At 51.1% G+C, this 12,778-nt stretch overlaps 1 protein-coding gene across 3 annotated transcripts in view; it reads left to right on the plus strand.

Moving 5' to 3' along the window:
* Positions 1-12,778, plus strand: part of PFAS (phosphoribosylformylglycinamidine synthase) — a 38,928-nt gene that overhangs the window by 9,019 nt on the left and 17,131 nt on the right. For all 3 annotated transcript variants that reach the window (XM_035135461.3, XM_035135460.3, XM_035135459.3), the window contains exons 7-15: positions 1,365-1,505; positions 2,835-2,959; positions 3,182-3,310; positions 5,131-5,262; positions 6,393-6,521; positions 8,256-8,329; positions 8,570-8,726; positions 9,932-9,993; positions 10,488-10,649. In XM_035135461.3, coding sequence (XP_034991352.2) covers positions 1,365-1,505; positions 2,835-2,959; positions 3,182-3,310; positions 5,131-5,262; positions 6,393-6,521; positions 8,256-8,329; positions 8,570-8,726; positions 9,932-9,993; positions 10,488-10,649 — 1,111 coding nt within the window. The remainder of the gene's footprint in view (positions 1-1,364; positions 1,506-2,834; positions 2,960-3,181; positions 3,311-5,130; positions 5,263-6,392; positions 6,522-8,255; positions 8,330-8,569; positions 8,727-9,931; positions 9,994-10,487; positions 10,650-12,778) is intronic.

Consider the following 12,778-nt stretch of genomic DNA (forward strand, 5'->3'; position numbering starts at 1 on the left):
ACACTGCCCCACAAGCGCCTAGGACTTGTCTGTCCATTCCCAACAGCAAGGGCTGGTGGACTAGCTGGCTGGGCTCCCTTGCCTGCCTGCCTGTTTGCTTGCCTTTCTCTGAGGCCACCTCGGCTCCTGGCAACTAGCACCCCCTGGCCAGCCCCAGAGCCATCATTCGCCTGTGGTACTTGTAGCCAGGGCTGCTGGAACAAGCAGCTGTACAAGCCTTTGGGAAGCAGAGATGCAAGAGCGCATCAGAGGAGGGAAGGAAGGAAAGAGGGACAGAGGCCAGTGTTGCCTGCGGCAGCCCTGACCGTCATTCAAGTCGCCCCAGGGTGCCAAGGCACACCGGTTGAAAGCCACTGCTCTATGCTGCCTCTTAAGTCCAGAGGAGCAATTGGTGAACAGTTGATGGGGAATGATAACAGGAAGGGGCTTATTTCAGCTTCCCATGGGCATCACTCTGGGAAACGGGATGCTCAACCATAGAATTATAGAGTTGGGAGGGACCCCAAGGGTCATCTAGTTCAACCCCTGCAATGTAGGAATCTTAACTAAAGCATCCATGGCAGATGACCTTCCAACCTCTGCTTAAAAGCCTCCAAAGAAGGAGAGTGCACAACCTCCCGAGGGAGACTGTTCCACTGTTGAACAGCTCTTACTGTCAGAAAGCTCTTCCTGATGTTTAGTTGGAATCTCCTTTCTTGGAACTTGAAGCCATTGGTTCGAGTCCTACCCTCTAGAGCAGGCATCCCCAACCTTCAGCCCTCCAGATGTTTTGGACTACAATTCCCATCATCCCTGACCACTGGTCCTGTTAGCTAGGGATCATGGGAGTTATGGGCCAAAACATCTGGAGGGCCGCAGGTTAGGGATGCCTGCTCTAGAGCAGGAGAAAAGCAGCTTGCTCCATATTCCATATGACAGCCCTTGAGATATTTGAAGATGGCTATCATTGCTCCTCTCTTTTCCAGGCTAAACATGCCTAGCTCCCTCAGCCATTCCTCATAAGGCTTGGTTTCCAGACCCTCGATCTTTGGTTTGACCTGGGATTTTTTTTTTGCAAAGAACCGTTAACAAGTTCATTAAAATCGCTTTCTTAGCCCCTTTCCCAAAGCTTAAGGTGCTGTTCAGTAGCAGGTAGAAGAAAACAAACCTGATCACAGTGGATCATAAGAGCATGGCTCAAACAGAGCACATGCTTCAGTCCCTGCCACTCAAGTAGGACCCCAAAGGCAAATGGTAGGCATTGAAGATCTTTATCTAGTTGAGATCTTGCAAAGCTGTAGGCCATGCTGGGCTAGATGGGACAATAGCCTGACCTGGCGCCCAGCAGCTTCCTGTCTCCCTAAACCCGCCTCTTCTTCCTGCAGCGAGCACAGTCGCCACTGGTTCTTCAAGGGGCGTCTCCTGGTGGATGGACGGGAGCTGAAGGAGTCCCTCTTCGAGTCCATCATGAAGACCCAGGAACGGAGCAACCCCAACAACGTCATCAAGTTCTGCGACAACAGCAGGTGGGGATCCTCGGGAACCAGCCGGAGAAGGGGGTGGCCTGCAAAATGGCATCCTCCATCCTCTGTCGCTGTCGGAGCAGAGAAGAAGCAATGGGGCTGGCCTAGAACAGAGGTGGAGAATCTGTGACCCTCTTTGATGCGGTTGAACTACAACTACCACCATCCCCGACTGTTGGCTGAGGCCAAGGGGAGTTGGCATCCCAAATTGTCTGCAGGGACGCAGGTTCACAACCACTTCTGAGCCAACTCATAAGGCCTGGCTGGGGAACTCTGGTCACTCCAGAGGTGGGCAGACTCTTAACTCCCATCACGCCTGGCTTTTGGCCTTGTTGGCTACGGTCAATGGGAGCTGGGAGTCCCTTCCCGTGTGTGGCTTTTGGTGGCTGTGTGGCTTCTTTTTTAGTTTTTATTTATACTTTTCAAATTTATTCATTTCATTAATTTTACAATCCATTTAACATTTCAAAATTTCAAAATTTGACTTCTTTCCCCCTCTCTGCGTTTCCTTAAATTTATTTTTTCATACCTTCTGCATATCCAAATTCATTTAATTTACTCATTTAATTATCTACTGCAAATATATACTCTTATAAAACTGCAATTTATTACAATAATCCTCCTAATGTTTTTATCTGTTTACAACTTATCTGAAAAGATTCAATGAACCGTTTCCATTCTTTTATAAAGAGTTTGTTATCTTGATTTCTTATTCTTCTGGTAAGTTTCGCCATTTCTGGATATTCCATAAGTTTTTGTATCCATTCTCCCTTTTCTGGGACTTCTGCTTCTTTCCATTTTGGGGCAAATAACATTCTTGCTGCTGTAGTAGCATACATACATAAATTTCTGTACTATTTAGGTAGTTCTGTCCCTATAATTCCCAAAAGAAAAGCTTCTGGGTTTTGTTTTGTTTTTTTAAAAAGTTATTCTGTACATCTTTTTAAAGTCATTATATACTACCATATATTCCGGCATATAAGACGACTGGGTGTATAAGACAACCCCCAACTTTTCCAGTTAAAATATAGAGTTTGGGATATACTCGCCGTATAAGAAATACGACCCGGCGTATAAGACGACCCCCAACTTTTGAGAAGATTTTCCTGGGTTAAAAAGTAGTCTTATACGCAGGAATATACAGTATTTCCCAGTAAGCTTTAACCTTACTACAAGACCACCTCATATGATAAAAAGAACCTTCTTTCTCTTTACATTTCCAACATTTGATTTAGATTTATACATTTTTGCCAATTTACTTGGTGTAACACCAAGGCCGTGTGGCTCCTTGAAGCTGAGTGTGTGTGTGTGTGTGTTGTCTTCCCAACACAGTGCGATCCAAGGGAGGGAGGTCCTCTCGATGTGGCCCAGCGACCCATCTCGCGCCAGCCCCTTTGAGAAGCGGACGTCCACCCGGCACGTCATTTTCACAGCCGAGACCCACAACTTCCCTACTGGTGAGTGGATGGGAAAGGGGGTCTGGTCTGGAGGGCAGGGGTGTATTTCAAGTGCATTGCAAATTCCGCAGGCAGGCAGGCTCCCCTTTTGACCGCTACTGCCTCAGAACAAAATGACCGGCTCCCTTGCGTTGACGGAGTCGACGAATAACCTGTCTGGGTGCTCCGTGGAGGGAGTGCATTTGTGTGGCTTTTGATGTTGCTTTTCAACTCTCCTTGCAGGCGTTGCTCCCTTCAGCGGTGCCACCACTGGGACTGGCGGGCGGATCCGCGATGTGCAGTGCACAGGCCGCGGGGCCCACTATATCGCTGGCACTGCTGGCTACAGTTTCGGCAATCTGCTCATCCCAGGTGAGTAGTGGTGGCTTGGGCCCAACATACTGAAAAGGGAGCCACAGAAGGATGTTTGGCTTCGCAACAAATGGATGGGTGTTCTACAGGTTTCTCCCCCCCAGCCCCAGGTTCCTTCCTCCCTCTCTTCTGAGTCTCCACCCCCATCGTTCAGCTCGGACCCTGAGGTCCAGCTCTGAAGGTCTGGTGGTTCTCGCATTGCGAGAAGTGATGTTACAGCGAACCACACAGAGTGCCTTCTTTGTAGTGGTGCCCTCTCTGTGGAACTCCCTCCCATCAGTTGCCAAGGAAATAAACAACTGTCTGACTTTTAGAAGACATCTGGAGACAGCTCTGTACAGTGGTACCTCGGGTTAAGAACTTAATTCGTTCCGGAGGTCCGTTCTTAACCTGAAACTGTTTTTAACCTGAAGCACCACTTTAGCTAACGGGGCCTCCTGCTGCTGCCGCAACGCCGGAGTTTGATTTCTGTTCTCATCCTGAAGCAAAGTTCTTAACCTGAGGTACTATTTCTGGGTTAGCGGAGTTTGTAACCTGAAGCGTTTGTAACCTGAGGTACCACTGTATGGGGAAGGTTTTTTTTAACGTTTGAGGTTTTACTGTGGTTTTATAAATTGTTGGGAGCCGCTCAGAATGGCTGGGGTAACCCAATCAGATAGGAGACATATAAATAATAATAATAATAATAATAATAATAATAATAATAATAATAATAATACAGTGGTGCATCGCTTTACGAATGCCTCACACAATGAAAAGCTCGCTAGACGAAAGAGTTTTGCGTTGCGAGAGGCATTTGTAAGGTGACAAAATTTTCTATGACCACCGTTTCGTCTTACGAAGCGCGGCCATAGAAAGCGGCAAAGGAAGATCAGCTGTCAGCGCGGGAAGCTAACAGCTAATCTTCCTTTGCCAGGGGGGACAGAGCCGAAATGCAGTGGTGCGGTGGCTGCCCCTGCCTGTCTTCCCCTTGGCTCAGGGAAGACAGGCGGGGGCAAGCCACCGCCCCGCCCCGCACCACCGGGGAAGACAGGCGGGAGGTGGCGGCGGGAGAAGCGCTTCTCTCCCCCGCCGCCTCGCCGCGCACCAGCGGCATGAGACGGCACTTCGGAGAAGGTCTCCGAAGCGCCGTCTCATGTTGGGGGAGGCAGGCAGGAGGCAGCGCGGGAGAAGCTGTTCCCCCGCCGCCGCCTCTCGCCGCGTACAGCTCCAAAAGTTGCACTCCATGTCGGGGGAGGCAGGCAAGGCGGTGGCTGGGAGAAGAGAGCTTCTCCCCCGCCGCCTTGCACACAGCTGGCATCAGACGGGGCATTGGAGACCTTCTCCGAAGCTTCGTCGCATGCCGCCGCCAGTCCCCCAGAGCCTATAGGAATGCATTGATTAAGTTTAAATGCATTCCTATGGGAAACTGGGACTTGCTAGATGAAAAATTTGTTACACGAATTGACCCGTGCAACGAATTAATTTCGTCTAGCGAGGCATCACTGTAATTTATTATTTACCAGTAGAGCTGTGCTTACTACATGAGTGATCCATTCTGTCCCTTTGAGGATTGCCAGAGCGGCTTTCCGGAAGGCAGTCTGGTGATTGTGGTGGGAGATCATGGAGGGCAAAAATTGCCCTCTGCACTGCCCAGCAAGCCAGTGCTCACCCGGGGGCAGCGGGGGATGGCGGCCCCCTCAGTATGGGGGGCTGAAGGCCCTCCTGCCCCCTATACCCAGTGCCCCAAGGCAGAAAGGTGTACATTCACAAAGGTGATTCGAAGCAGCCCTAGGCTATGGGAGAAATCTGTCCTGTTCTTTTCCCATTCCTCTCTGCAGGATACACTTTACCCTGGGAAGATCCGTCCCTGCTGTACCCGGACAACTTTGCCCCGCCTGTGGAGGTTGCCATCAGAGCCAGCGATGGCGCTTCAGACTACGGCAACAAATTTGGGGAACCTGTCCTGGCAGGTGAGACTTGCGGTGTGGGTGATATTTGGCCCCTTTCTTGCTTCCAAGGTTCAGCGTCCGGCTGGTTTGTTTGTTTCTCTCTTTGATACCACGGCATCCTTTAGCGACAACTTAGGGCAGCTGACAGGCCAAAGCGAGGGAGAAAGAGGAAGGCTGTGCAGAGCCGTCCTTCCCATTGGTTTTACTGGTGCATTGTGCCAGGGCGCTGAGGGGCGCCCCAGCAACTGGGGGAGCTGTGCGGCCTCCTGCACACCCGCCAGCTGCGCCCCGTCAACCATATGGCTGGCAGGCGTGCAGAGAAAAAGTTGCAAGAAGCAAAGAAAAGGGGAGGAGAGCTTGGAGGCAACCCGATCTGTGCACGCCCTGTCGGTCTTTGTGCCGACTGTGCACATGCCGGCACTGCGCTCGGGACCCTGCCCCTCCCTCCCCTCAGCAACTTTCACTTTCCTGCCGTTGCTGGGCAGGGCTTCCCTGGTGCCTGGAAAGAGGCGGAGGCTGGACATGGCACCCTCGCCTGCTGCACCAAAGCAGCGCTGTGCCTGGAGCCTCCACCTGACGTGGCCACTGAGGCATGGGCGCCAGGGGAAGAGGCGGAGGCTGGACGCAGCACCCTCGCCCGCCATGCCAAAGCAGCGCCGTGCCCGGAGCCTCTGCCTCTTCCCCGCCAGAGGAGCTGCCCTCCAACCCAGCTGGGATGGAGAGGCGAGCGCTGGTCCCAGTTGGCGGACCTGGTGCCGCGCAGGGGAAGAGAGGCAGGCCCTGCTCTCCCTTCGTTTCACCCTGCCCTCCTCCTCCCCCTTTCGTTGCGCGCACCCCCAGCGGCTCCTGCAACGTGCACCGCAGCGCGGCAGCGAAGCCAAGCTGGACGGGAAGGGCCAGAGCAGAGAGAAGGCGGAGGGTGTGGGGAGCCGAGCCAGGACTCCTGGTTCCACTGTATTCTGCGCGCACACACACCCCAATAAAGAGGGGGGTGCGGCCCGCTCATCCAGCCCCAGCAACTATGGGAACGGGGGGGGGGGCGCCGGAGGGCTTCTTGAACCACAGTCCTGGATAGGCTTAGGACAGCCCTGAGGCTGTGTGTTTGGAAATGTGAGAAAAGCGCCCCCCCCCATCACCTGTCTGTCTTCCAGGCTTTGCACGCTCTTTCGGTCTCCGTCTGGCAAATGGCGAACGGCACGAGTGGATCAAGCCCATCATGTTCAGTGGTGGCATTGGAACAATGGAAGATGCCCACGTCCGCAAGGAAGCCCCACAGCCTGGTAATTTTTATTTAATTTACCCTGTTTGGGAGATTGCGCTTGCTGTGACACACGTACTTCTTTAATGCATCTAAAACACATGCTCTTTATTCCTTTGGCGCTATTGCTTTTGCTCATGCAAAAGTGATTCATCGATGGATTGGCAATGATGGATTTACCACCTAGCAGTTCGAAAGCACGTCAAAGTGCAAGTAGATAAATAGGAACCGCTACAGTGGGAAGGTAAACGGCGTTTCCATGTGCTGCTCTGGTTTGCCAGAAGCAGCTTTGTCATGCTGGCCACATGACCTGGAAGCTGTACACTGGCTACCTCGGCCAATAACACGAGATGAGCGTCGCAACCCCAGTCAGTCATGACTGGACCTAATGGTCAGGGGTCCCTTTACCTTTACCTTATTATTAGTAGTAGTATTTATTGAACTTGTTAGTTGCTTTTTTTAAAAAAGACGTAACTCAAAGGGACTTACGAAAAGAAATAAACAACACATTCATTTGAAAATCAGCATAAACATTTAAAACGCATTCACATTTTTTAAAGGCAAAGCTAAAATGATCTTACCCGACTCTCAGCAATTTATAGGCACCTTTATGACCATCAAAGGATCCACTTAGCAAATTACCTCAAGTCATTAGATAATCCCAAACATTGCTGGGCATTCTCCAGGGCCCGTTTTAATGCCCTCCCCTCACCTTTATTAGTTGGTAGATACAACAAGACTCTGATTGACCAAAGGCTATGCCCCTGTGATAACAATGAGATTGAATCCATCGGGCATGTCCTTTTATATTGCCAATTATACCATGATACGAGGAAAGAGCTGATCGAACCGCTCCTAGTGAAACAGCCCGGCCGATCAGAGGAAGCCTACACCAGACACCTTTTAGCTGACAAAGACATAGAGACTACCAGGATCTTAGCAAAATTTTGCTACATAGTGACAAGAATAAGACACGCCGTCATAACAGCAAACACCAGTGACAGATAACCTAGTTGATCTATCGTAGGATAATAACAGGAGCGTCGACAGGTGGCTGAGATTCATATATCAAACTTTTATAAAATTTTAAAATTTGTAACATTTTAACTGCAATTTTACTATGTAGATACCCAGTCTATGAACTGAACTGTATAATTCTCTCACTAGTCTTTGACCGTATTAAAGATTTTTATTATTATTATAAACTTCCTACCCGCTGAAGGTGGCCACTGACCATTAAAAGCAAAAAGCCTGGTGGCAAAGGAATGCTTTTGCCTAGCAGCTAAAGATGGTGGTGCCAGGTGTATCTCCTTGAGGAGAGTGTTCCCCAATTGGGGGGGGGGCATCACTGAAAAGTCCAGTTCTTGTGTTCTTTGGACCTCCCATGAATAGGGCACATGGAGAAGGGTCTCAGATGGTGATGATTGCAGGAACCGGGTCGGCTCATAATAATGAGTACCGTACTGTACTTGCTTATTTTGCAAAAATGTGTTATGCTACCTCTGCTGAGCTTGGGGAAGTTAAAGAGCTGCTGAAGCATTTGCTCCCATGGAAATCCTACCCTCCCATCACTTGTACTCTGATATTTTACCAGATGCTCCCAAGGAGTCATGAGGACTAGAGCCTTTAAAAAAGAAAAGGAAAAAGAAAACAAATCACAATTGAGATGCTCAGAATTTTGAATTTAGACCTGAAATTAGATTCTTTCCTTTTTTCAACTGTACAATTGCGACTTACGTTCCCATTTCCTCCTTAGGTATGAACGTTGTGAAGGTTGGAGGCCCCGTCTATCGAATTGGTGTTGGTGGAGGAGCTGCTTCCTCCATCCAGGTAAGTTGGGCGTTGCCTTCTGCTCCTCACCTTTGCAGGTGAAGGTGAATCTCCCTATCAAAGCCTTAAGGCGAAGGTTCGGAGGTGCAGGTACCTTTTAGGAGCCCTGGGCAGTAGGCAACGATGGCCCTGCTTATTGGCCTCATTCCTTGGCTGCCTTCTTAATTGGCGATTGCCCGTTGCTGACAAAGCTACCTCCGCGAAGCCCTTCACACCTGCAAATGCTCCCTTTGTGTGCAGGTGCAAGGGGACAATGCCAGTGAACTGGATTTCGGGGCGGTGCAACGTGGCGACGCCGAAATGGAGCAGAAGATGAACCGGGTGTTGCGAGGCTGCGTGGAGAGCGGGGAAGGCAATCCCATCTGCAGCCTGCACGACCAAGGCGCTGGAGGCAACGGTGAGCGGCTCAGAGAAGGCTTTTGGGAACGTGGCTATGGGCTGAGCCATATGTGCTCTGAGTGGTTTGATTTGGGCCACACGGTGGCTGAAGAGTGTTTGGATCTTATGGTGAAGGGGAAACTTGCAGGACGCAGAGCAGAACAACTTCTAGTGGCCCAGATGTGGTTGGGCAGGATATTCCTTTGTGATATTGGGGGACTGGGGAAGGCCCGTAGCTCAGAGGTAAAACCCCCTGCTTCGCATTGCAGAAGGTCACAAGTTCAATCCCCGGCATCTCCAGGTAGGACTAGCGATGTCCCTTTGCCTGAAACCCTGGAGAGTTGACACAACAATTCTGAGCTAGCTAGACCAAGGATGTGACCGAGCTAGATGGATCAAAGTTCGGACTCAGCAGAAGGCAGTTTCCTGTGTCCCTACATCCCTAAATGTCCCATTTCACCACAAAGGTTATGGGATGACCTTAAGACAAACCACCCCCTGTAGCATAGCCAACTTCACTATAAGAATTCCATACCTGCTTGGTACAGTAACTGGCTCATTGGCCCTAAGATTCTTGCTTTGGGTGCAAGAGGTCCTAGGTTCAAATCCTGCTTTCTCGTTTCCCACAGATCTCTGGTTGGCTACTGTGAGAACAGGATGCTGGATTTGATGGGCTATTGGCCTGATCCAGCAGGCTCTTCTTATGTTTACATTGTTACAAAGAAATTACATTAACTAAGCGGCAGTAAACGATTTGTGAATAGCAATGGTTTTGTTCCCTGGATGCTCTTGGAGGAGGAAATGGAAGATGAGAAGGTAGTTTTCGGCCATCAGGGGTTCCCCCAGGGAATGAATGGCTGTGGTTAACCATTCCCTCCACCTCCAAAGGTAGAGATGGTAAACTCTATCTGGATGGACAAGGCCAGTGTTCTTCAACCTTGGGTCTGCAGGTGTTGTTGGACTACAATTCCTATCATTCCTGATCTTTAGTGTGATCTATCAGGGGATGATGGCAGCTGTAGTCCAGCAGTATCTGAAGACCCAACGTTGAAGAACATGAGAAGAATGTTTTGAGCTGGGTGCGAACAGTAGGCCATTGACGGATGCTTCTCTGGGTGATAATAAGTTTGGAAGAATTATAGTAGCTGCTACCACCAAGGATTTAGGTGTGTGTGTGTGTGTGTGTGCGAAGCCTCCAAAGAAACTCTTTGCTTTCTGTTTTAGGGAATGTGCTGAAGGAACTGAGCGAGCCAGCCGGGGCTGTCATCTACGCAAGCCGCTTCCAGGTCTGTTTCTCATTTATGACCAAGCTCTTTGTCTTCTTGTCTACCATCCTTTATATCTATTTATTACTTCCCCATAGATGTTTCCCTGTTCCTAACTGCACAGAGCAGGGAGCAGTAGATTTTAAAACAAACCCATTCAAACAAAAATCCCAGATTAAATCTACATCTGGATGGAGAACCTCAGACCTGAAGGCTAAAGGTGGCCCTCCAGATGTATTTGTCTAGGCTGCATCCTCTTCCTCTCTTTCCCACCCAGTGCGTCTCGCTTAGCACCCTCCTTGAGTGTTTTTTCCTGGCTGGAATGTGCCCTTGAACTCTTACAGCATGTATAAAAACATAGCAAAACATCAAGCTTCCCGATACAGGGTTGCCTAAAAGTTGTGTAGTTCTTTATCTCCTTGACATTTGAAGGGAGGGCGCCACCGCCGAGAAGGCCCTCTGCCTTCTCATTCAGTTCTTCGTCACTCAGTTTCTCTCTCTCTTCCTTTTCCCAGCTAGGAGATCCCACGCTGAGCGTTCTGGAGATCTGGGGTGCTGAGTACCAAGAAACCAATGCCCTCTTGCTACGCCCTCGCCATGCAGATTTCCTGCGACGCCTTGCCCGCCGTGAGAGGTGCCCTGTCGACTTCGTGGGCAAGATCAGTGGCGATGGACGGGTAAGACAGCAGGAGCAGGGGAAAGGGTGGAGAGATTGGGTGAAACAAACCATGCAGACTGCCTTGATGTGGGAAGGCCTGTGCAGAAAACCATGCGCGTTATTTGGACATAACAATAAACTACACTAGCGGCCAAAATTGTGGAAACCTTTTGGAAAAAGTTTGTTTCTGAGGTTTGATGGCTCATAACACCACTTTATTTTTTCAGTAATGCCATAAAATTATATATCAATGGAAAGATAATTTAATGAAGAATGCAATGCAACAAGGTTTGTTCAATTATTTGTATTCTATCAAAAGGTATAGCCAAATAACCAAAAAAAGGAAGCACAACTTGCTTAGGTTGATCTGCAGCAGCTTTCCTTCATTTGAATGTAGCCAGTGAGCAGGAGTGTTTAGAGCAGCGTTTCTCAACAGCTGTGCCGCGAGACGATGGCTGGTGTGCCGCCACGTGCGGCGACGAGAAGGGCGATTTGCAGCTCGGCCAGGTGGCAAGCCACGTCCCGGTACACATGGCTGTTGCGAAAGTTGCCGTCCAGGGCGCTCTGCACGTCCGCCTCCCCCAAGATCTCCAGCAGAGCCCGAGTCTCCAGGTCCGACCACAGGAAGCCTCGCGTGTTTGTGATCATCCTGGCGGAGGCAGCCCACCCACCCGGGCGGCCGCGATCGGACAGGAAGGGGCGATCAATGGCAGGCAGGCGGGGGCCAGCCGCCTGCCCGCCTCGCCGCAGCCCCTCCTCCCGCAGCTCCCCCTCTCAGCGTCCCCGGCAAGGCGGCAGTTGCGGCGGCCGAGATCCCATCCCTTCTCTCGCCAGCGGCACCTCATGCGCCCTGCTCTCCGCTTCTAGTCCACCAACCGAAACTTTCCACACGCAACGAACGGGGCCGCCGCTGGCGGCCTGATGGGCCTGGCTTTCCTCAGCCTCGTCTGAAGCTGTTGCTCCCTCGCCTCAGGCGGCGGGAGCTCGGTGGTGGTGGTGGCGGCGGAGGGGGCTGCGCTTCGAGGCCCATCGCCTTGCGGAGGCCAGAGGCCACGGGGCTCGGAGAAGAAGCGGCGGCTGCCGAGAAGAAGGCGGGCGCTGAGGCCGAGCAGCACCGGTGCGGCCTCTTTCCCCTCTCCGCTCGCTCCCTGGCGGGCCCAAGCCGGCCCGGCGTCAGCAGCGCGCATTGCGCTCCAGCTGCCCCCTCCCCTTTGTGTGCGCGCACACTCACATCCATCCACACACACATACACGCCAGTCGCCCAGGTTCACACACAAAGCAGCGAGGGTGTCTGTCGCACAACTTCAGTGGTGGTGGGAAGAGGGGGGCAGGAAGGCGAGAACAATAGGCAACGGTCTCCTCCCGAGGAAAAGGCGTCGCGTACCTATAGGGCGGCACAGAGTTGGTGTGCCTCGTGATTTTTTTCATGGAACGAGTGTGCCGTGGCCCAAAAAAGGTTGAGAAACACTGGTTTAGAGAGCCAATCAGGTGTTAAAAGGTAAAGGTAAAGGGACCCCTGACCATTAGGTCCAGTCTTGAATGACACTGGGGTTGCGGCGCTCATCTCGCTTTACTGGCCAAGGGAGCTGGTGTACAGCTTCCAGGTCATGTGGCCAGCATGACTAAGCCGCTTCTGGCGAACCAGAGCAGTGCATGGAAATGCCGTTTACCTTCCCGCCAGAGTGATACCTATTTATCTACTTGCACTTTGATGTGCTTTCGAACTGCTAGGTTGGCAGGATCTGGAACTGACCAACAGAAGCTCACCCCGTCGCGGGGATTCGAACCACTGACCTTCTGATTGGCAAGCCCTAGGCTCTGTGGTTTAACCCACAGTGCCACGAGCCATCAAACCTTGGAAATACACTTTTCCCAAAATGTTTCCACAATTTTGGTCACTAGTGTCCAGTCGTAGGAACTAACTGCAGCCAAGAACCTTGGGGTCCTGCATTTCTCCTCCCCCTTCTCCGGTGAGTGGGAGTTTTGAAGCTTCCATTTCCATTTTTCATGGACGCAGTTTAGCATTCTGTCCAAACCCTGACTTTAGAGAGAGAGAGAGAGAGAGAGAGAGAGAGAGAGAGAGAGAGAGCGCCCACGTTAGATTTTAGGAGTGCAAACCTTCACTGCAATGGTCGGTTTTCTGCTCC

This window comes from Zootoca vivipara, chromosome 12, assembly GCF_965207765.1.
Source record: "Zootoca vivipara chromosome 12, rZooViv2.hap1.1, whole genome shotgun sequence".
Lineage (NCBI taxonomy): Eukaryota > Metazoa > Chordata > Lepidosauria > Squamata > Lacertidae > Zootoca > Zootoca vivipara.